The 21,866-nt window shown below is 43.8% G+C and overlaps 1 protein-coding gene across 1 annotated transcript; it reads left to right on the top strand.

Annotated features, from left to right (window-relative positions):
* The first annotated feature begins 2,605 nt into the window (after positions 1 to 2,605).
* Positions 2,606 to 20,675, top strand: LOC115103339 (translocation protein SEC62-like). The gene is made up of 8 exons (XM_029624226.2): positions 2,606 to 2,922; positions 6,976 to 7,084; positions 11,770 to 11,875; positions 12,192 to 12,474; positions 12,633 to 12,728; positions 13,245 to 13,305; positions 14,741 to 14,860; positions 16,704 to 20,675. Exons 1-8 carry the CDS (start codon positions 2,641 to 2,643, stop codon positions 17,207 to 17,209), a joined length of 1,563 nt encoding a protein of 520 aa, XP_029480086.2. The 5' UTR covers positions 2,606 to 2,640; the 3' UTR covers positions 17,210 to 20,675.
* Positions 20,676 to 21,866: the final 1,191 nt, after the last annotated feature.

Here is a 21,866-nt window from a genome sequence, read left to right as displayed (position 1 = left end):
GGGAGTGGTGTGACTAGTAGAGCTGTCCCAGTACCGAGGGATAAACCAGCAAGTGATATCTACACTACCGTTCAAAAGGTTGGGGTCATTTAGATCTGTCCCAGTACCGAGGGATAAACCAGCAAGTGATATCTACACTACCGTTCAAAAGGTTGGGGTCATTTAGATCTGTCCCAGTACCGAGGGATAAACCAGCAAGTGATATCTACACTACCGTTCAAAAGGTTGGGGTCATTTAGATCTGTCCCAGTACCGAGGGATAAACCAGCAAGTGATATCTACACTACCGTTCAAAAGGTTGGGGTCATTTAGATCTGTCCCAGTACCGAGGGATAAACCAGCAAGTGATATCTACACTACCGTTCAAAAGGTTGGGGTCATTTAGATCTGTCCCAGTACCGAGGGATAAACCAGCAAGTGATATCTACACTACCGTTCAAAAGGTTGGGGTCATTTAGATCTGTCCCAGTACCGAGGGATAAACCAGCAAGTGATATCTACACTACCGTTCAAAAGGTTGGGGTCATTTAGATCTGTCCCAGTACCGAGGGATAAACCAGCAAGTGATATCTACACTACCGTTCAAAAGGTTGGGGTCATTTAGATCTGTCCCAGTACCGAGGATAAACCAGCAAGTGATATCTACACTACCGTTCAAAAGGTTGGGGTCATTTAGATCTGTCCCAGTACCGAGGGATAAACCAGCAAGTGATATCTACACTACCGTTCAAAAGGTTGGGGTCATTTAGATCTGTCCCAGTACCGAGGGATAAACCAGCAAGTGATATCTACACTACCGTTCAAAAGGTTGGGGTCATTTAGAAATGTCCCTGTTTTTGAAAGAAAAGCACACGTTTTGTCCGTTTAAAATAACATCAAATTGATCAGAAATACATTGTAGACATGTTTAATGTCGTAAATGACTATTGTAGCTGGAAGCGGTAGATCTTTAATGAAAAATCTACATAGGCGTACAGAGGCCTGCTGTGCTGATTAATGAAGCAATTAAAACTGGCCTTCTTTAGACTATCTGGAGCATCAGCATTTGTGGGTTCGATTACAGGCTCAAAATGGACAGAAACAAACCACTTTCTTCTGAAACTCGTCAGTCTATTCTTGTTCTGAGAAATGAAAGCTATTCCATGCGGGAACTTGCCAAGAAACTGAAGATCTCATACAATGCTGTGTACTACTCCCTTCACAGAACAGCTCAAACTGGCTCTAACTGGAATAGAAAGAGGAGTGGGAGGCCCCGGTGCACAACTGAGCAAGAGGACAAGTATATTAGAGTGTCTAGTTTGAGGAAAACACGCCTCACAAGTCCTCAACTGGCAGCTTCATTAAACAGTACCCGCAAAACACCAGTCTCCACGTCAACACTGAAGAGGCGACTCCGGGATGCTGGCCTTCTAGGCAGAGTTGCAAAGAAAAAGACAGATCTCAGACTGACTAATAAAAAGAAAGACTAAGATGGGCAATAGAACACAGACACTGGACAGAGAAACTTTTTTACAGCATCCCAGAGTCGCCTCTTCACTGTTGACGTTGAGACTGGTGTTTTGCGAGTACTATTTAATGAAGCTGCAAGTTGAGGACTTGTGAGGCATCTGTGGGGTGGAGGTGTGGATGAGAGGAGGGATGATAGTGGTAGTGAACTATTATAATCTGTGTCAAGTATTGGACATAGAAGAGTTGGAGAGAGTGGTGGGCCAGGATAGAAGTAAGGTCAGGTGGTGTGGGGATTTTAATGCCCACAACACGCTCTGGGGGGACGGATGGGGGGATGGATGGATCAAAATGGCCAAGTGATGGAACATCTGATAGAAGTTAAAGATCTGGTGTACCTGAATGATGGCCAAGGGACCAGGATTGATGTAGACACAGGGAAAGAGTCTGCCTTGCACCTCACTCTGGTATCTAGTGTGATGACAGGAATCTGTTAGTGGGAGTTATGGGAGGAGTTGACAGTAGGGAGTGATCATTACTCATAGTATGCACAGATGGCCAGAGGGAGGAGGAGGTGTCAGTGGATGGAGTAGGCAGGTGGGTGTTTGAAAGGGCAAAGTGGGATCAGTTTCAGGAGCTGAGTGAGCAGGTGATGGCTCGGGTGGATATGAGAGGGGAAGTGGATAGTATGAATAACTGGCTGAGAACAGCTTTAGTGGGGGCAGCTACTGAGGTGATACTTAGGAGTTCAGGGAAGAGGAGGAGGAGGAAAGCAGTCCCGTGGTGGACAGAGGAGTGTGGGGAAATGGTGAGGAGTAGGAACAGGGAATTTAGAGTACTGAAAAGGACACATAACTTCAAACATCTGAGCAGGCCCAGGCTCTGGTGAGGAGAACTATACGTCAGGTAAAGAGGTCATGTTGGCGTCGGTTCTGTGACACCAGTGGGAGAAGCCCGAGGGATGATTCATAGAATGAGTGGGGTCAGAAGGGAGTGGGATTATCCAGTGTTGACAAGTGGGAAGGATGTGGCAGTAACAGATGAGGAGAAGGCAGAGATAATGGCCAAAGCGTTAGTCCAAGTGCGTTGCTCAGCAAATAGGTCAGAGGAGGGGCAGAGGGAATGAGAGAGGAGCATCTTGGAGTGCTGGATAGGGGGGAGGACGTAAAGGATGTGTTGAATACACCATTTACCATGGCAGAGGTGAAAATGGCAATAGGTAAGGCTGGGTTAACTTCACCTGGGAAAGATGAGGTGTGCTATATTATGTTGGCCCATTTTAGTAATGAGGCACTGGATAAGCTATTGGTGTTGTACAACAGAGTGTGGGAGGAGTGGAAACTACCAGGCAGCTGGAAGGAAGCAGGGGGCATTTTGCTCTCGCGATATTCCCCGTACGTACTACGTGATTACACGTCAAAGGAGCTGTGTTGGAGAATCATGGCGGAGCGCAGGAGGCATAAGAAACGGATCCAGGTAAAATCATTTTAACGCTAACTGGAAGAAGATCGTTTTTGCTTGGATGTATTACAGAGAGTTTATTTTCAAGATTGAAATATTTCCCGCAACAGACTAGTTTTCTAGTATGGTAATGTTGCTAGCGATTCGAAGCTGTTGATAATAGGCGAAAAGCTGTGCTAGCAGCTAACGACTGAAATATTTAATTTTGCAGGAAGTAATTTTGCATAACATTTATCTGTAACACGAATATTTCAAATAGCAATACCTAGCTATTTCAGAACATTACCTAGCTAGTTAGCGAACGTTACCGGATAATACAACATTTTGCTGAAGAGGAGGTGGATATTAGGTAGGTCACGTTACAGTAACATTAGGTATGTACAATTTGCTAGTTAGCCAGGATATCTCAGAAACCAGGTAGAGAAAGCTAGCGCAAACCCGTAGCCAACTAGCTTTGCTACCAGCTACTAACAAAACTCGCCAGCTAACGTTACCATCACAATGATAGGAAAGCAAGTTGCGGTTTCATGGCGGGCAACCAGATGTGAAGCCAATACTTGTTTTGGAATATATAAATAGCTAACTAATGTTACTGTTTGTAAGTCGCTCTGGATAAGAGCGTCTGCTAAATGACTTAAATGTAAATGTTTTGGCAAGCCACATGTCACTGATGCGCAAGCACATCCTCATTAATTGATGTTTGATGGCCACACGAGAATAGTCTTAATTTAAAACTACGTTGACGTGGTGCATTTGATCATTGTACAAATTGCAATAGTTTTGCAAGTAATGCTGGACTAGTTTTCTTTGGGGTAAGTCCCTCTCAGTTGTTTGAGACAAACTCCGGGTGGGTATAATTTGTGTTACGTTCCAACAGGAATCTGTTCCAAAAAACTTCGTAAATAACAAGTTTGCCAATAAACAACTCATACAAAGTTGTATAGCGGTAGAATAAGATACCGGGTAGGGAGTGGGCTACTTTGTTTTCACTCACCACGTTTATTCCGAAAAATGTCTCCGGTAGCCTATGGACAAACATTAAGAATAAGCTACGTGGTGAGTTGATGCCTATTCGGCATCTAGTTAGTTGAATTGATCATGCAAATTTGTATGCGTTGTATGTTGACAACCTTGTACTTTACCAAGTTTTTGGAACCGATTCCTTTTGGAAAATTCCGCAAATTATACCCACCCTCAAAGTTATGCCAACACACGAAATGCAACTCGACAACCTGATGACAATAACATACCTTACTGTAGTGTAATGGAAGTTAATCGAATCGATTACACACAATTCAGGCCTTCTGGTCATTGTCAAATTACGCAACAGGTTCACATCACCTTGACATGCATCAACAACAGCTGATAGGCTGTCAGTGGTAAACAATGGCCTAATATTCCATATGTCCTTCTCCTGGCTGCAGGAACAGGGTATGTTATTATGCAATAGTTGAAATTACATCTATTCCTTTATATCCAGTTTGCTCTCTTTTTATTCTCTCGAGCTCTGTCTCATGAGATGGTAAGGGAAAAACACATGTTTTGAATAACTGATTACTATGTTGCTTTATTACTATGATGAGTGATGTGAACTTTCGGTGAGCATAAACATTGAACAAAACACTACCCAGGTTTGATTGCTGGCAGTGGCTATGCTATCCTCATCAACTATTTGACTGTAACCAGATTTGGACTTTAATTTTATTTGGCCACGACGTGGGCAGCTGAGAGAGGGGGCAGCTGTGCCTGAAAGCGTAGGGACTATCAAGACAACGTTGTGAAACGAGGAGATAATCGACTGCCTGATATTTCCAAGAAGAACACAGGTTTTAGTTTGCCTATTGCGTAATGCTTTTGCTATGGTGGGCCCTACTTAACAGAACTGTCTTTCATAGGGGAAACGAGGGTGGCTTAAGTCCCTCTCCTCATATTCATAGGATAGGCTCAGGTAAAGACGGGAGTTTTTCCATTTAGTGGGGCCTCGTGTGTCTGTATTTTGTGACTGTTGATGCCCATACCTGAACCAAACCCCTGTTTCTAAGCCCTCCTTGCTTCATCATGTACTGTATAGCGCGAAGCCAGCAAGCTGGGCCAGAGGCAGCAGCAGGCAGGACTGAATCTCATTGTGCTGATGCTCTCTCATTCCCCTCCATGTTAGCAGGCAGTACTGGCTTCAGTGTCGGACCAGGGCCATATTCAGTCAGTAGGCATGGAGCAGGAGATTATGAAACTGAGCAAAATGGAGGGGGGTGCGAGGGAATTGACCAATGATAGTGTGTTCGTTGTCTGTAATGTCCAAAACAAGAACTACAGTCCCATATATCACGATAATACGACTATTTCTGGATTTCCCAGTGAAATAGCCTGTTACATCATTCCATTTTGTTGACTTTATAAATGCTTCTTTAGAAATCATATGAAATGCTTCAATTCATGAATGTCATTCAACACCACGTGGTCATATGCTGGATGGCAGCCCCCCTCCCCCCAATTCTAACCTTAACCATTAGTAGGGAAAATGCTAAACTGGCCCAAGATAAGAGTCTAGTTGCAACTTCACCCTAATCCATTTGTCATTTGTAGCTCAGTTTGTAGAGTATGGTGCCCCTGTAACCCAGTTAGTGGTAGAGCATGGTGCCCCTGTAACCCAGTTAGTGGTAGAGCATGGTGCCCCTGTAGCTCAGTTGGTGGTAGAGCATGGTGCTCCTGTAGCTCAGTTGGTAGAGCATGGTTCCCCGGTAGCTCAGTTGGTAGAGCATGGTGCCCCGGTAGCTCAGTTGGTAGAGCATGGTGCCCCGGTAGCTCAGTTGGTAGAGCATGGTGCCCCTGTAGCTCAGTTGGTAGAGCATGGTGCCCCTGTAGCTCAGTTGGTAGAGCATGGTGCCCCTGTAGCTCAGTTGGTAGAGCATGGTTCCCACGTAGCTCAGTTGGTAGAGCATGGTGCCCCTGTAGCTCAGATGGTGGTAGAGCATGGTGCCCCTGTAGCTCAGATGGTGGTAGAGCATGGTGCCCCTGTAGCTCAGATGGTGGTAGAGCATGGTGCCCCTGTAGCTCAGATGGTGGTAGAGCATGGTGCCCCTGTAGCTCAGATGGTGGTAGAGCATGGTGCCCCTGTAGCTCAGTTGGTGGTAGAGGATGGTGCCCCTGTAGCTCAGTTGGTGGTAGAGGATGGTGCCCCTGTAGCTCAGTTGGTGGTAGAGGATGGTGCCCCGGTAGCTCAGTTGGTGGTAGAGGATGGTGCCCCGGTAGCTCAGTTGGTAGAGCATGGTGCCCCTGTAGCTCAGTTGGTAGAGCATGGTGCCCCTGTAGCTCAGTTGGTAGAGCATGGTGCCCCTGTAGCTCAGTTGGTAGAGCATGGTGCCCCTGTAGCTCAGTTGGTAGAGCATGGTGCCCCTGTAGCTCAGATGGTGGTAGAGCATGGTGCCCCTGTAGCTCAGATGGTGGTAGAGCATGGTGCCCCTGTAGCTCAGTTGGTGGTAGAGCATGGTGCCCCTGTAGCTCAGTTGGTGGTAGAGCATGGTGCCCCTGTAGCTCAGATGGCGGTAGAGCATGGTGCCCCTGTAGCTCAGTTGGCGGTAGAGCATGGTGCCCCTGTAGCTCAGTTGGCGGTAGAGCATGGTGCCCCTGTAGCTCAGTTGGTGGTAGAGCATGGTACCCCTGTAGCTCAGTTGGTGGTAGAGCATGGTGCCCCTGTAGCTCAGATGGTGGTAGAGCATGGTGCCCCTGTAGCTCAGTTGGTGGTAGAGCATGGTGCCCCTGTAGCTCAGATGGTGGTAGAGCATGGTGCCCCTGTAGCTCAGGTGGTGGTAGAGCATGGTGCCCCTGTAGCTCAGGTGGTGGTAGAGCATGGTGCTTGAAACGCCAGGGTATTTGGTTTGATTCCTGGGACTACCCATGCGTATAATATATGCACGCAAGTCTCTTTGGATAAAAGCATCTGCTAAATGACATAAAGGGGCAGGAGCAGCAGAAAACGTGTCGCAGCAGAAGAGTAAGTATTGACAGTATTCAACTCAACATGGCATTGTAGCACACAGACTTTAATTTCCCTTTTTCCTCACTGTGTAGGAGGTGAGTGAGCCCACCAAGGAGGAGAAGGCGGTGGCCAAGTACCTCCGCTTCAACTGCCCCACCAAGTCCACCAACATGATGGGCCACCGGGTGGACTACTTCATCGGTCAGTGCTCCGTTCATACGCTCTCGTTCGTTCACTCATTTAGGACATTGATTCTCCAACCAGTCAGCGGCAGTTGGTGCCTGTCCCCACAGCATTTGATCTTTCAGTACTAGCACACAAAGTGCTTAAATTAGTCAACTATCATCAAGCTGTGACTAGGCCTAGTTGAATCAGGTTTGTACTGTTGGGATTAGAGGTCGACCGAATATGATTTTTCGATACTGATTATTGGAGGACCAAAAAAAGCTGATACCAATTAATCGGCCCATTTAAAAACATTTATATATATATCAGCAATAATCAGTATCGAAAAATCATATTCGGTCGACCCCCTAATATATATTTTTTTTAGGTCGACCAATTCATCGGAATGGCCGATTTTAATTAGGGCTGATTTCAAGTTTTCATAACAAATCGGAAATCTGTATTTCTAGGAACGGTGGGTTAACTGCCTTGTTCAGGGGCAGAACGACAGGTTTTCACCTTGTCAGCTCGGGGATTCAGTCTTGCAGCCTTACAGTTAACTAGTCCAACGCTCTAACCACCTGATTCCATTGCACTCCACGAGGAGCCTGCCTGTTACGCGAATGCAGTAAGCCAAGTTAAGTTGTAGCTAGCATTAAACTTATCTAAAAAATCAATCAATCATTATCACTAGTTAACTACACATGGTTGATGATATTACTAGTTTATCTGGCCTGCCCTGCATTGCAGATAATCGATGCGGTGCGTATTCGCGAAAAAGCTCCAACGTGTACCTAACCCTAAACATCAATGCCTTTCTTTAAATCCATAAACAGAAGTATATATTTTTAAATCTGCATATTTAGCTAAAAGTTATACAGGTTAGCAGGCAATATTAACCAGGTGAAATTGTTACTTCTCTTGCGTTCATTGCCCGCAGAGTTAGGGTATATGCACCAGTTTGGGCGCCTAATTTTCCAGAATTTTACGTAATTATGACATAACATTGAAGGTTGTGCAATGTAACAGGAATATCTAGACTGATGGATGCCACCCATTAGATACAATACGGAACGGTTCCATATTTCACTGAAAGAATAAACGTCTTGTTTTCGAGATGATAGTTTCCGGACTCGAACATATTTCTGTGTGTTATGTTATAATTAAGTCTATGATTTGATATTTGATCGAGCAGTCTGACTGAGCGATGGTAGGTATCAGCAGGCTCGTAAGCATTCATTCAATCAGCACTTTTGTGTGTTTTGCCAGCAGCTCTTTGCTGTGCTTCAAGCATTGTGCTGTTTATGACTTCAAGCCCATCAACTCCCGAGATTAGGCTGGTGTAACCGATGTGAAATGGCTAGCTAGTTAGCGGGGTGCGCGCTAAAGGCATTTCAAACGTCACTCGCTCTGAGACTTGGAGTAGTTATTCCCCTTGCTCTGCATGGGTAACGCTGCTTCGAGGGTGGCTGTTGTCGATGTGTTCCTGGTTCGAGCCCAGGTAGGGGCGAGGAGAGGGACGGAAGCTATACTATTACACTGGCAATACTAAAGTGCCTATAAGAACATCCAATAGTCAAAGGTATATGAAATAGTCCTATAATAAGGAGCCACCAGCTTTCAAATGTTCTCATGTTCTGAGCAAGGAACTTAAACTTTAGCTTTCTTACATGGCACATATTGCACTTTTACTTTCTTCTCCAACACCTTTTTTGCATTATTTAAACCAAATTGAACATGTTTCATTATTTATTTGAGGCTAAATTGATTTGATTGATGTATTATATTAAGTTAAAATAAGTTTTCATTCCGTATTGTTGTAATTGTCATTATTACAAATACATTTTTAAAAATCTGCCGATTAATCGGTATCGGCTTTTTTGGGTCCTCCAATAATCGGTATCGGCGTTGAAAAATCATAATCGGTCGACCTCTAATATATATATATATTTGTAATAATGACAATTACAACAATACTGAATGAACAATGAATACTATTATTTTAACTTAATATAATACATCAATATAATCAATTTAGTCTCAAATATTAATGAAACATGTTCAATTTTGTTTAAATAATGCAAAAACAGAGGCCTCCCGGGTGGCGCAGTGGTTAAGGGCGTTCGCGCCCAGGCTCTGGGTTCGCACCCAGGCTCTGTTGTAACCGGCCGCGACCGGAGGTCCGTGGGGCGACGCACAATTGGCCCAGCGTCGTCCGGGTTAGGGATGGGTTGGCCGGTAGGGATATCCTTGTCTCATCGCGCACCAATGACTCCTGTGGCGGGTCGGGCGCAGTGCGCGCTAACCAAGGTTGCCAGGTGCACAGTGTTTCCTCCGGCACATTAGTGCGGCTGGCTTCCGGGTTGGATGCTCGCTGTGTTAAGAAGCAGTGCGGTTTGGTTGGATTGTGTATCGGAGGACGCATGACTTTCAACCTTCGTCTCTCCCGAGCCCGTACGGGAGTTGCAGCGATGAGACAAGATAGCGACTAAACAATTGGATGCCACAAAATTGGGGAGAAAACGGGGTAAAATTCCAAACTAAACATAAAAAATAATGCAAAAACAAAGTGTGGGAGAAGAAAGTAAAAGTGCAATATGTGCCATGTAAGAAAGCTAATGTTTAAGTTCCTTGCTCAGAACATATGAAAGCTGGTGGTTCCTTTTAACATGAGTCTTCAATATTCCCAGGTAAGAAGTTTTAGGTTGTAGTTATTATAGGACTATTTCTCTCTCTACCATTTATATTTCATATACCTTTGACTATTGGATGTTCTAATAGGTACTTTAATATTGCCAGCCTAATCTCGGGAGTAGGCTTTAAGTCATAAACAGCTCAATGCTTAAAGCATTGCGAAGAGCTGCTGGCAAACGCAATAAAGTGCTGTTTGAACGAATGCTTACGAGCCTGCTGCTGCCGACCATCGCTCAGTCAGACTGCTCTCTCAAATCATAGACTTAATTCTAATATAATAACACACAGAAATACGAGCCAAAGGTCATTAATATGTTCAAATTCGGTAACTGTAAGTTCGAAAACAAAACGTTTATTCTTCCAGTGAAATATGGAACCGTTCCGTATTGTATTTAATGGGTGGCATCCTTAAGTCTATATATTCCTGTTACATTGCACAACCTTCAATGTTATGTCATAATTCTGTCAAATTAGTTTGCAACGAGCCAGGCGGCCCAAACTGTTGCATATACCCTGACTCTGCGTGCAATGAACGCAAGAGAAGTGACACAATTTCCCTAGTTTAATATTGCCTGCTAACATGAATTTCTTTTAACTAAATATGCAGGCTTAACATTTTTTACTTCTGTGTATTGATTTTAAGAAAGGCATTGATGTTTATGGTTAGATATATTCATGCAACGATTGTGCTTTTTTCGCAAATGCGCTTTTGTTAAATCATCCCCCGCTTGGCGAAGTTGGCTGTCTTTGTTAGGAAGAAATGGTCTTCACACAGTTTGCAACGAGCCAGGTGACCCAAACTGCTGCATATACCCTGACTCTGTTGCACAGAACGCAAGAGAAGTGACACAATTTCCCTAGTTAAAAGAAATTCATGTTAGCCGGCAATATTAAATAAATATGCAGGTTTAAAAATATATACTTGTGTATTGATTTTAAGAAAGGTGTTGATGTTTATGGTTCGGTACACATTGGTGCAACGACAGTGCTTTTTTCGCGAATGCGATTGTCAAATCACCTGTTTGGCGAAGTAGGCTGTGATTCAATGAGAAATTATAACAGCTAGTCAGCCTGCCACGCAGTCTCCTCGTGGAGTGCAATGTAATCGGTCATGATCGGTGTTCAAACATGCCGATTACCGATTGTTATGAAAACTTGAAATCAGCCGGCCATTCCGATTAATCGGTCAACCTCTAGTTGGAATATCTCTACTTCAAATAGGCTATCATTGTGGGGACTGGTTTGAGAAACACTTTTTGGGGATTTGACCACTTGACAAGGAAAACCCCCAATTTTAGACTTTAAAGCTGCAATATATCATTTTTGGACCAACCCAATTCACATAGAAATATGTGTTTATTGAATGACAGATCTCATTGAATGCAAGTCTAAGAAGCTGTATATCTGTTCTATGTGCACAATTTCTATGAATCCTGTAATTTTCTGCACTATACTTGCTTGTTTTGTCACATAAACTTGGGCGAACTATTAGAATTTAAGCAACCAGGAAATGGCAGAGCGTTTTCTTCGTAGTGCATCTTTACCTGAGGCCTGAAGTTCTTCCTGGTCAGGATACATCTGGGCCTTAGTAGTAGGCCTAATGACGACGGTGTCTTGGTAGTAGGCCTAATGACGACGGTGTCTTGATGTGAGAGACGACAATTGGCGTTTATTTGTTATTTATTCCGGTCCTGCTGAGTTGCGGGTTGGAATAGAGTTAACCTTTGACCCAGAATCTCTCACTATATCTCATAGTAGTACTGTTGACCTGCCAATGTTTACATTTGCCCAATGACTTTAGCCCCATAGCAGACCTATTCTGTCAACAGTGTCAGTAAATGCTGCACAGTCGTTGTTTTAAATATCTGTGACGTGCTGTCTGTTGGAGAGGAGTTTTTGTACACATCCCCAGGGACCAGGATTACAGAATGTTTTCATAGCATGCAAGTCATTGAGTTTCAACGTACTGTATCACTCTACCACCTTTGATGTCATTTTGAACATGGTTGTCTGTTTCCCTTTGTCAGCCTCCAAGGCGGTGGACTGTCTGCTGGACTCCAAGTGGGCCAAAGCCAAGAAGGGAGAGGAGGCAGTGTTCACCACCCGAGACTCTGTGGTGGACTACTGCAACAAGTTAGTCTAATGTGGGAGTGCTGGAAGTTGTCTAACTACCACCCTACACTAGAACAGAAGTTACTTTCACACTACACATTGTTCACTACAACTTTCATGTGTGTATGTTGTCCCTATGTAATTAGGAAGTTCGAGGCATAAGAATATTGGGGGAAAATGTGTGTAGTGTGAAAGGTTCTACAATGACTTTATACAGGCTCCCAATGGTTTCAGGGGCTCCCAACAACATCTGAAACAATATGATGAAACACTGAACAATATTTGACCATGGTTGATCTTAATTATGTGTTCCGGTGTTTCTGCTCTCCTCCTCCAGGCTGCTGAAGAAGCAATTCTTCCACCGTGCTCTGAAAGTCATGAAGAAGAAGCCAGAGAAGGACATCAAGAAAGACAAGGAGAAAGAAAAAGAGAAGAAGAAGGATTCCAAGGATGTAGAGGCTTCAGATGTAAAGAAGGAGAAAGAGAAGAAGAAGGATGTAGAGGCTTCAGATGTAAAGAAGGAGAAAGAGAAGAAGAAGGATGCAGAGGCTTCAGATGTAAAGAAGGAAAAAGAGAAGAAGAAGGATGCAGAGGCTTCAGATGTAAAGAAGGAAAAGAGTGTATGTAAATTGAATGAACTGAATATATAGGCTATGAACATGTTGTATAGTTTGTAACAGGTTAGACCACTGAAGTGGTTTGGTCATAGAATCTAGATCAATTGTATTTTTTAAATTTTTATAAAGGCCATATGTCCATACTGTTTCTTTGTGCTCAGGACGATAGCCCCGGAACGCCAAAGAAGAAAAAAGACGTGAAGAAGAAATTCAAACTGGAGCCTCATGAGGATCAGCTCTTCTTGGATGGCAATGAGGTGAGTTGGAACACAAGGAATCCTGGGAAAAGGGCTCCGCCTCTCCAAAGATTAGGATGGGTAAAAATATGAAAGCAGGACTTTCTGGAAAAGTGAGCATGTTTCAGTTGGCGTGTAGCCAAATCAAATTTATTTCAAATTTTAGCCAGAGGTCATTGTTGTAATATTCACTTTGAAAGACAGTGAAGATTCTGATCTTTGTGGCATGAATTCAGCACGTTGGTGTTTGTGTTTCCCTGTGGCATTTTGAGAGAATTCCAGAGAAAATGAGTTTACTTTCACAAGATACCTGTTTGAGGGGGTGCATGTAATGAGGCACATTCTCCATGAGACATTCTTTGTGGCGTCAGTTTGCCATGCAAGCATGACATGATGATATGATGGCAAAAGGTTCAATGTGAGTTGCACGGAGTTCACCTTGTGATGTGTAAAAAACGGTGAATCGCTGTGATTGATAAATTAAAAACTATTTCTAAGGTGAAATTTAAAAATTATCATATTTACTCCACTTTCCAGGTATTTGTTTGGATCTACGACCCAGTCCATTTTAAAACCTTTGCCATGGGACTGATTCTGGGTGAGTGGAATTGTAGCGTTAATTACCTTGAATATTCCATTTTGATAACTGATTAAACTGTCTTTCGCAAATAGCTGCTAATTGCGGCTGAATTGGTAGGGATGGTCATGAGTAGTCGGAATGGACGGCAAAACTCCATCTCTAACCAGAGGTCGAAACGTTGTCTTAAAGATTCTAGTGTTTGATTCTAGTGTTCCATTTGTACATGTGCATTTGCGAGGCACAATAAAAAAAGAAACCAAGCATCACTCCGTCCCTAAATTCCCTTTCCCCTCCCTGTCCCACTAACGCAATTGCGTTCTGATCACGCCCTCTACACATGCGGGCTAAATGAGCACACAAGCTCCCGTTAGGCCTACAGAAATAAATGCCTATTAAAAACATATCTAACTGATGGGATACACAAACTACATTCCTTGCCAAATGACAACAGTGTTATTGCGTTCAAAATGGACTTGTTGACCGAAGTAGGGGGAATAGGTGGTTCCGGCAACGAGCAGTTTTGGAATAATTGCGTCACGTAATTGTTCCTGCTTAGGCTACTTTGCGAACTGCTTGTGCCATTTAGAATAGATTCACCTAGGCTATAACACTTTTAAACATAGACAGTGAAAAAAATTCAAAAAGGTGAGTTTGAGAAAGACGGCGTGTATTTTCAATAATTAAGCCTATGTCTACTCACCTAACAGATGTAGTGGCTGCAGTTCATCACCATGCATCGTTCAATGTGGAATTGTTAATAAAAAATAAAAAATTCCAAAGAATAGCAGAATAAACTAAATCGAACGTCTCAATCGAAAATTCTGTTTTGTATACCCAGAAAAGTTTTCGCCTCGACATATTGAGCCCAGTTTCAAGCGAGCACTCGGAGAATAACTATTCCAGGCGCGCATCAATTAGCACTGGCAACTTTTTTTTCAATTTGGAAAAATATTCTGTTCTATTTTATTCTGTTATGTTACATCATGATTTATACTATAAAATAGGAGCCTCTTGACTGTGGTATGGGCTCGGGAAATTGGCCGTTGCACAGCCATAAACTTTTACAAGCAAGCGTCACGTTGATGTTAGTGCCTTTTTTTGTGATTATTTTCTTTGGAGATTATATAAAATATAATTAGTTGATTTTACGGTTTCAATAAATTAATCTTAAAATGGCACTTGTTTTTTTTATTGACGTGTGTGCGTATATATGGGGCAATTAGGATTTGTTATCTGTCGTGGTTATGATAAATCGGGCATTGTTGCGCACTGTTAGCATACAGATAAATGCTCAATTTTTTTTCCAGTGCAGGCCACTTTTTTTTATTTGACTACGGGGAAAAAATGCTATTACTCGAACAGTCAACATTTCAGATGCCCATCCCTATGAATTGGTAAAGGGAATAACAATGCTTATTTTCCACTGTACTAAGGCCTGCGTCTCTGTTTCCAGTAATTGCAGTGATCGCGGCCACTCTCTTCCCGCTGTGGCCGGCTGAGATGCGTGTGGGTGTGTACTACCTGAGCGTGGCAGCAGGCTGTTTCGTGGCCAGTATACTGCTGTTGGCTGTTGGTAAGAAAGAAAACACCCAACCTCTTGACACTTGTGTACAACTAAAAAAATAGTGTAACTAATAGCCTTCTCTCGTCCTCCTTTCGGCAAATCAGACTGCGACTCCATTTTGCTCCTCCCCGCCTACAAACAAACACTCAAAAGGGATGTTCCGGTGGTCAGGTCTGTACAACGCTGTTCTGACCAATCAGAATCCATGCTCCAAGATTGTTTTGATCACGTGGACTGGAATATGTTCCAGGTCGCATCTGGGGATAACATCATTGAATACACCAACAAAAATAAAGAGATGACGTGATACCGACGGTATCTTTCAAAACTTACCGGAATCCAAAAACGTAGATTGATGGCAGCCTTGTTGTGAAACTGAAGGAGAGACATGCTGCTTATAAGCAGGGCAAAGTGGCCTGGGGTAACTGTATGGTTAAACAGCACAAATACCACCCACGCAGATCGACAAAAATGCGAGACACAAGTGTAGGGACAAAATGGAGGAGTAATTCAGCGGGTCGGATACGAGGCATATGTGGCAGGGGCTTCTAACGATCACGGATTACAAAAAGAAAGCCAATCGCATCACTGACACTAACACCGGAAGAGCTAAACCCCTTTTTCTCACGCTTGGAGCATAAGGGTGAGACAGCGAGGGCTACGTGCTGATGGTCTCCACGGGGGATGTACGTACCACTCACTTCTGTCATCATGAAGTGCTTCAAGAGGCTAGTCAAACACCACATCACCTCAACTTCTTGACAAACGCAGCCTACATTACCACCTCCACACTGATCTTCAACATGGGGGGCCTCAAAATGGTGTGTCCTCAGTCCCTTCCTGTATTCCCTGTATATCCATGACTGCGTGGCCTCACACAGTTACAACTCCTTCATCAGGTTCGCTGACAACACGACAGTAGTAGGCCTGTTTACCAACAACGAGACGGCCTACAGAGAGGAGGTAGGACCCTGCTGGCATGGTGCCAGGTAAACAATCTCAACGTCAGCATAACAAAGGAGCTGATTGTGGACTTCAGGAGGAACGAGGCTGGGCACGCACCTTCCCCGTCAATGGGGCCGCCGTGGAGACAGTCAAAAACGTCAAGTTCCTCGGGGTACACGTCTCCGAGGAGCTGAAATGGTCAAACCACACAGACGCAGTGGTGAAGGCACGACAGCAACTCTTCAACCTCAGGAGGCTGAGGAAATGTATCCCGTCTCTGAGGACTCAGTGTTCTACAGGAGCACCATCGAGAGCATACTGTCGGGCTGCATCACAGCCTGGTACGGCAACTCCACTGCCGCTGACCGCAACGCCTCCTGCCTTCCAGGACACCTATAACACCAGGTGTCGCAGGAAGGACAAGAAGACCATCAGGGAACTCGGCCACCTGAGCTACGGCCTGTTCTCCACACAGCTGAATAGTCCCGCCCACATTCCCTGTGCCTGTGATCACCATATTGCTAATACCCTTAAAGGGATACTGCCAGATTCTGACATTAAGCCGATGTTCTACTTACAGAGTCGGAAGAACTCGTGGATACCATTTCTATGTCTCTGTGTGCAGTATGCAAGAACTTAAGTGTTAGTTTTGCGAGCCAATTAAATGCCGGGATCTTGCAGTAACCATTTAACAGGGAATTCCAATAAAGTTAAAATTCAGTTTTGTTCTTTACCTTTTTATAATTTATCTTGTGTGTTTACCTAGAGACTTGAGTCAAACTGGGTGACACGGCACCGAAGCTGATGTCACAGGGTTGCGTTCCTTCCCCTCAGCACCGTTGACGTTAGTTGCTGGCCTTTGCTTTGACATTACAATGCCATTTGACAAATGTTTATCTCCCCTCAGCTCGCTGCATCCTGTTTGTGATCATCTGGCTGGTGACGGGCGGACGCCACCACTTCTGGTTCCTGCCCAACCTCACGGCTGACGTGGGCTTCATCGACTCTTTCCGCCCGCTCTACACGCACGAGTACAAGGGCCCGCGGGACTCCAGCAAGAAGAGCCAGGACAAGACTGAGGGCAAGACCAGCGATGAGAAGGAGGGTGACGGTGAGGAGGAGGAAGAGGAGGAAGGAGAAGAGGGCCCCTTGCCACAGGGGATGGAAGAAGGCGAGGTGGCGAAGGGGACGGGGACGTCAGCGAGTACCGCTGAGCGCTCTGACACAGACAGCGACCGGCGTGAGGACGAGGGCTCGCAGCACAGCAATGGAAATGACTTTGAGATGATCACCCGCGAGGAGCTGGAGCAGCACACGGAGGAGGAGGAGGAAGAAGAAGGAGGAGGAGGAGAGGGGGATGAAGGAGAGCAGGAAGGAGACGGTGAGAGAGAGCCCGTACCTGTTCAAACATAAACATTCTATCACTGCCACCTCCTCCTCCTCCTCCACTCTCGTGCTCCTCCAAGGACAACCTCCCACCTCCTCCAGGTCTTGTCAACCTCGCTGAGGAGACAACTCCATCTTGCCTGCTCCGATCTTCCACCAACTATACAGATGCCATGCCTGAGTATCGACACTGGTGTCAAATGGCTATAACATTGGAAAAGAGAAGCCTTATTGTGGTTCTAAAATCCCCAGCTTATTTAAACTGAGAAATGCAAACTAACTTAACAGATGTTTGTCTGAGGAAGTTGTCACGTTAGTACTCCCGACTTTCCCCCTATTTTTCGGTACTCACGTTATGCCTGTTATCCCATATCATTCTAGTTAACTCATCCACTCTGTGTTGTTTACCATTGCTACAATGCTTCCCTTGTATGTCTCTTGTCAATTTCCACAGGCGAGGGAATTGGAGCTATGGAATCGTTTTTACTTGGGGAAGTACTGCCATCTTGTCTACCTACCCCTCAAATCCAGACTGTTGTTTTATGAACAACGTGCGATTTGTACAATCATGGTTAGGCTAAGCCCAGTGTTGTGTCCAGTATCTGCAAAACACAGTAACTAAATTGAAATGGGAACCAAAATATACACATTTTCACCATTTCCCTTTGGTCTATTGTCACCCAACTGGGCCAAGGTCCTGTACTAGCAGTGGCATCTGGCCCTCTGTACACAGTTCAACTTGTTTTTTTATGAGTCTGATCTCTCCCTCGGCAGCCATCGGACGTTACGATTGACCAATCGTTGGCTACGCCACTATAACTAATGTGGATGGACCAAAATCCATAGTTTACCCCACCACAAAGACCTCACTTATTGGGGGTTTTGCTGAAATATGTCTGGCGAGAGAACAAAAGAATGAAAAAAAAATGGCGGCGGCAGATGAAAATCATTAACAATAAACAGCCTTGTGGTTCTTTGCGGTACTTATTTTCAATGAGAAATGTTTGGTTGATAATGATCGGTTCTGTACACAAACACACACACACACACGTAAAACCAGAGCTTATAAGAGTCATGTCCATTACAAGCAGTCGGACAACAAAAATAAAAACAGGTCATTTGAGATGCCACTTTCTAGAAGAAATGTATTCTGAGGCCACGCACATACAGACAGCAAAGATGGAATGGAAAACCTGTTCTTAAAGTTTTGTATTCACCATTTAGAATCGGACATCAAAATTAAAGTGCCAAACACGTTAATTGTTGTTACAATGCATGCTGTTTTCATACGGGAACACATGTCAAAAGTGTCAGCAAGGGATTTTGGTACATTTATTCATTTTTGTAACGATTGTGTCAAATTCCAAACCTTTTTGCACCTTAGAAACGCAGCACAGTATAGGAGCCAAGACATTAGTGTGTAGACATCAATCCCCTTCTCCCTTCAGTTCTATCTAAGCCATGCAAAGCAGGCAATATGTCCTGAAGCTTACTATACTCATTCTACGATCGCTTGTAATAGTATTGTCAGTTCAACTCGGATGCCCATACTTTCATGATAGCTTTTGTTGTGTTGCCTTCATTGGTATTCTAGTCATGCTAGCTGACAACGATGGAGACCCATGTGAATGCATGGGGACTTCATTGGAAACCAATGTGTTCGAGGTCCAATTCTCTGTAGTGTTGCATTATGGGGGCTGTGGTCCAATACTGTCTGTTCGTAAGGTTGCATTCTTTTTGGCTGGAGTTGTTTTAGAAGCTAGTGAGGACGATATTTAAAAACATAAAGATGTCATTTATATAAGGAATTCTATATCAAATATATTTTGAATTGATAAATTATGAGCCCGCTTGGTTCAACTTGAACAGAATCCTTTTTTGGGGGGGTATCAACTTATTTTCAGTAATGTTTATTTAGTCTTTTTTCTTTTTTTTTTTTACTATAATTTTGACCACCAATAGGCATATTGTCAAGAGTTTATTGTACTCTCATTATTGGGGACTCTCACCAGAAATGTTTAATATTTAATGTGTGGATCAGATGGACTACCTATTTTTGATCTAGTTGATATTGATTGATTATGTCATTTATTTTGTGGTAGAGGAATGTATATAGAAAGCCTAGCTATGTGGCTACTTACAGCAAGTCCCACAAACATGTTTGCTTCTTGCCATAAGTGAATGATTAACTTGTGGTTGAGAAACCCGTTAGCAGTGGATTGCGTAATATTTTATATTGCTGTTCCACACACAATGTTCTGGGAAGAAAGTTCACCCCGCTGTGGAATGGTAGAGCGGAGCTTGTGAGAGCAAGGGAAAGAAGTCACTTGATGATTTGGATATCCCACACTCTACACAGATGGACTTAATGTCTAGACTGAGGAGTATCTTCCAGACTCATACCCTTTTCACACAATCTTGTCAACCCAAACGGTAGTGCTGGCCGGTTCCTGGAACTATGCTTGGATGCGTAACCAGGCGAGCGCAGTGCAGCTCGGTGGTCAGTAGTGTGCATGTCTTGCTTTCCCCGTTCTCAGAGCTTGTTGACCTCAGTAGATCTCCAGCTTGTTTCTTCATTGTCGTGTTTCCCTGAACTTTATTCAACTGTGCGTGGCTCTTGTACAATTACAAGTGTACTACTTACAACTGCACACTGTGTAGTTGGTCTCTTTTTAGTATTATTTTTTTGTGTGTGTTCATTTTCAATACTTTTCTGTTTCCTGATGTCTTTTGGAGAGCAAGAGTGCATTAGTACATTCAGTCTGGAATTCCAGAGTGGCCTCTGGGCGTTGGTAAATTCAGAGCGTTTTTCATTCATCTCGGAGTATTCAGGATGCACACTAGACACTCTGACCGAGGAGGGTTGATCCGAGCGTTCTGACCTCACAACAGTAGTCAAGCACCCAAGCTAACGTTGGCTAGCTTGCTAGCTACTTCCAGACACAAACCCCACTGAAAATCTCTCGTCCTAGCAGAACTGATTTAGGCTGTTTTCATGTTATCCAGAGCGTTGGTGACTAACTGCTGCTGGAAACAATTGTATTACGCTTTTTTTCCTGCCGACGTTTACTGACACCGGCCATATTCAACAGGTGTTGAGCGTTCGTAAATTCATCAGTTCTGCGCTCTGGCACAGTCAAACGAGAGTGCTCTGAAATAGGAGGAGATCGCTAGAGTGAATTTACGAACGTGCCCCAAGTTGCCAGTAGCTGTATTATGAACTATTTAATGAAAATCTCATTGTTCTTGAGTCTTCTTCTTGCACAGTTACCAGTCGGTTGTATATTGTAGTATTAATCTATACTGCTTTATTCCATTACATTTCTGGAAGAAAAAAACGTCGTTTTATCTGTTAAATGTCATTAGTCACTTAGTTGTTCATATTTGAATCAATATCATTGAGGACTGTCTCTTGCAATATTTCAATATAATGTCATTAATTGAATGTCTGGAAGTATATCTGTATCTTATTGCAATAAAAATATAGAAAGCAGTTGAGTTTCCGGTCTTATTTGCATAAATTGTTGGTGCTTGAATGAAATGATGCATTTCAAATGACCTGTTTTTCATCTACCCCAAGCTTAGTGTGTCAATTACATAAATAGGTCCTCTTCCAAAAAAAGATAATCTTACATCGATAATCCAGGGGCTGGTTACTGACAGCAACACACAATTGACTCTTGCCACCTGGCTCTACATAGCCTTTTATACACTGAGTGGACAGAACATGTTTTTTCCATGACAAAGACCACGTGTCAAACTCTCCACTGAGGTCCCAGAATCTGCATGTTTTTCTCTCCTCCCTTGTACTAGGCCACTAGTTAGTAAGGAACACCCCTCACCTGGTCACTTGTTAAATCCACTTCAATCAGTGTGGATGAGGTTAAAGAGGGATTTGTAAGCCTTGAGACAATTGAGACATGTATTGTGTACATTCATGGCCAAAAGTTTGCTGCTTCAGTGTCTTCAGATGTTACTATGGAATACTGAAGTATAATTACAACCATTTCATAAGTGTCAAAGGCTTTTATTGATAATTACATGAAGTTGATGCAAATAGTCAATATTTGCAGTGTTGACCCTTCTTTTTCAAGACCTCTGCAATCTGCCCTGGTATGCTGTCAATTAACTTCTGGGCCACATCCTGAATGATGGCAGCCCATTCTTGCATAATCTATGCTTGGAGTTTGTCAGAATTTGTGGGGTTTTGTTTGTCAACCCGCCTCTTGAGGATTGACCACAAATTCTCAATGGGATTAAGGTCTGGTGAGTTTCCTGGCCATGGACTCAAAACATCGATGTTTTGTTCCCCGAGCCACTGAGTTATCACTTTTGCCTTATGGCAAGGTGCTCCATCATGCTGGAGAAGGCATTGTTCGTCACCAAACCGTTCCTGGATGGTTGGGAGAAGTTGCTCTCGGAGGATGTGTTGGTAACATTCTTTATTCATGGCTGTGTTCTTAGGCAAAATTATGAGTGAGCCCACTCCCTTTGCTGAGAAGCAACCTCACACATGAATGGTCTCAGGATGCTTTACTGTTGGCATGACACAGGACTGATGGTAGCGCTCACCTTGTCTTCTCCAGACAAGCTTTTTTTTTTCCTGAGCAAGCGCTGTACTGGTGGTGCACCAATCCCGCAGCTGAATTAACTTTAGGACACGGTCCTGGCGCTTGCTGGACTT

Source organism: Oncorhynchus nerka, linkage group LG20 (assembly GCF_034236695.1).
Source record: "Oncorhynchus nerka isolate Pitt River linkage group LG20, Oner_Uvic_2.0, whole genome shotgun sequence".
Taxonomy (NCBI): domain Eukaryota; kingdom Metazoa; phylum Chordata; class Actinopteri; order Salmoniformes; family Salmonidae; genus Oncorhynchus; species Oncorhynchus nerka.
Note: the sequence above shows the minus strand (reverse complement) of the source record. Positions and strands in the feature narration are given on the sequence as shown.

Excerpts from the sequence above, each read along its gene's own strand:
- LOC115103339 (XM_029624226.2), top strand. The coding sequence starts at position 2,641 with ATGGCAGAGGTGAAAATGGCAATAGGTAAGGCTGGGTTAACTTCACCT. Across the intron at positions 2,923-6,975 it reads GGCATAAGAAACGGATCCAG|GAGGTGAGTGAGCCCACCAA; the intron begins GTAAAATCATTT and ends CTCACTGTGTAG. Across the intron at positions 12,729-13,244 it reads TCTTCTTGGATGGCAATGAG|GTATTTGTTTGGATCTACGA; the intron begins GTGAGTTGGAAC and ends TCCACTTTCCAG.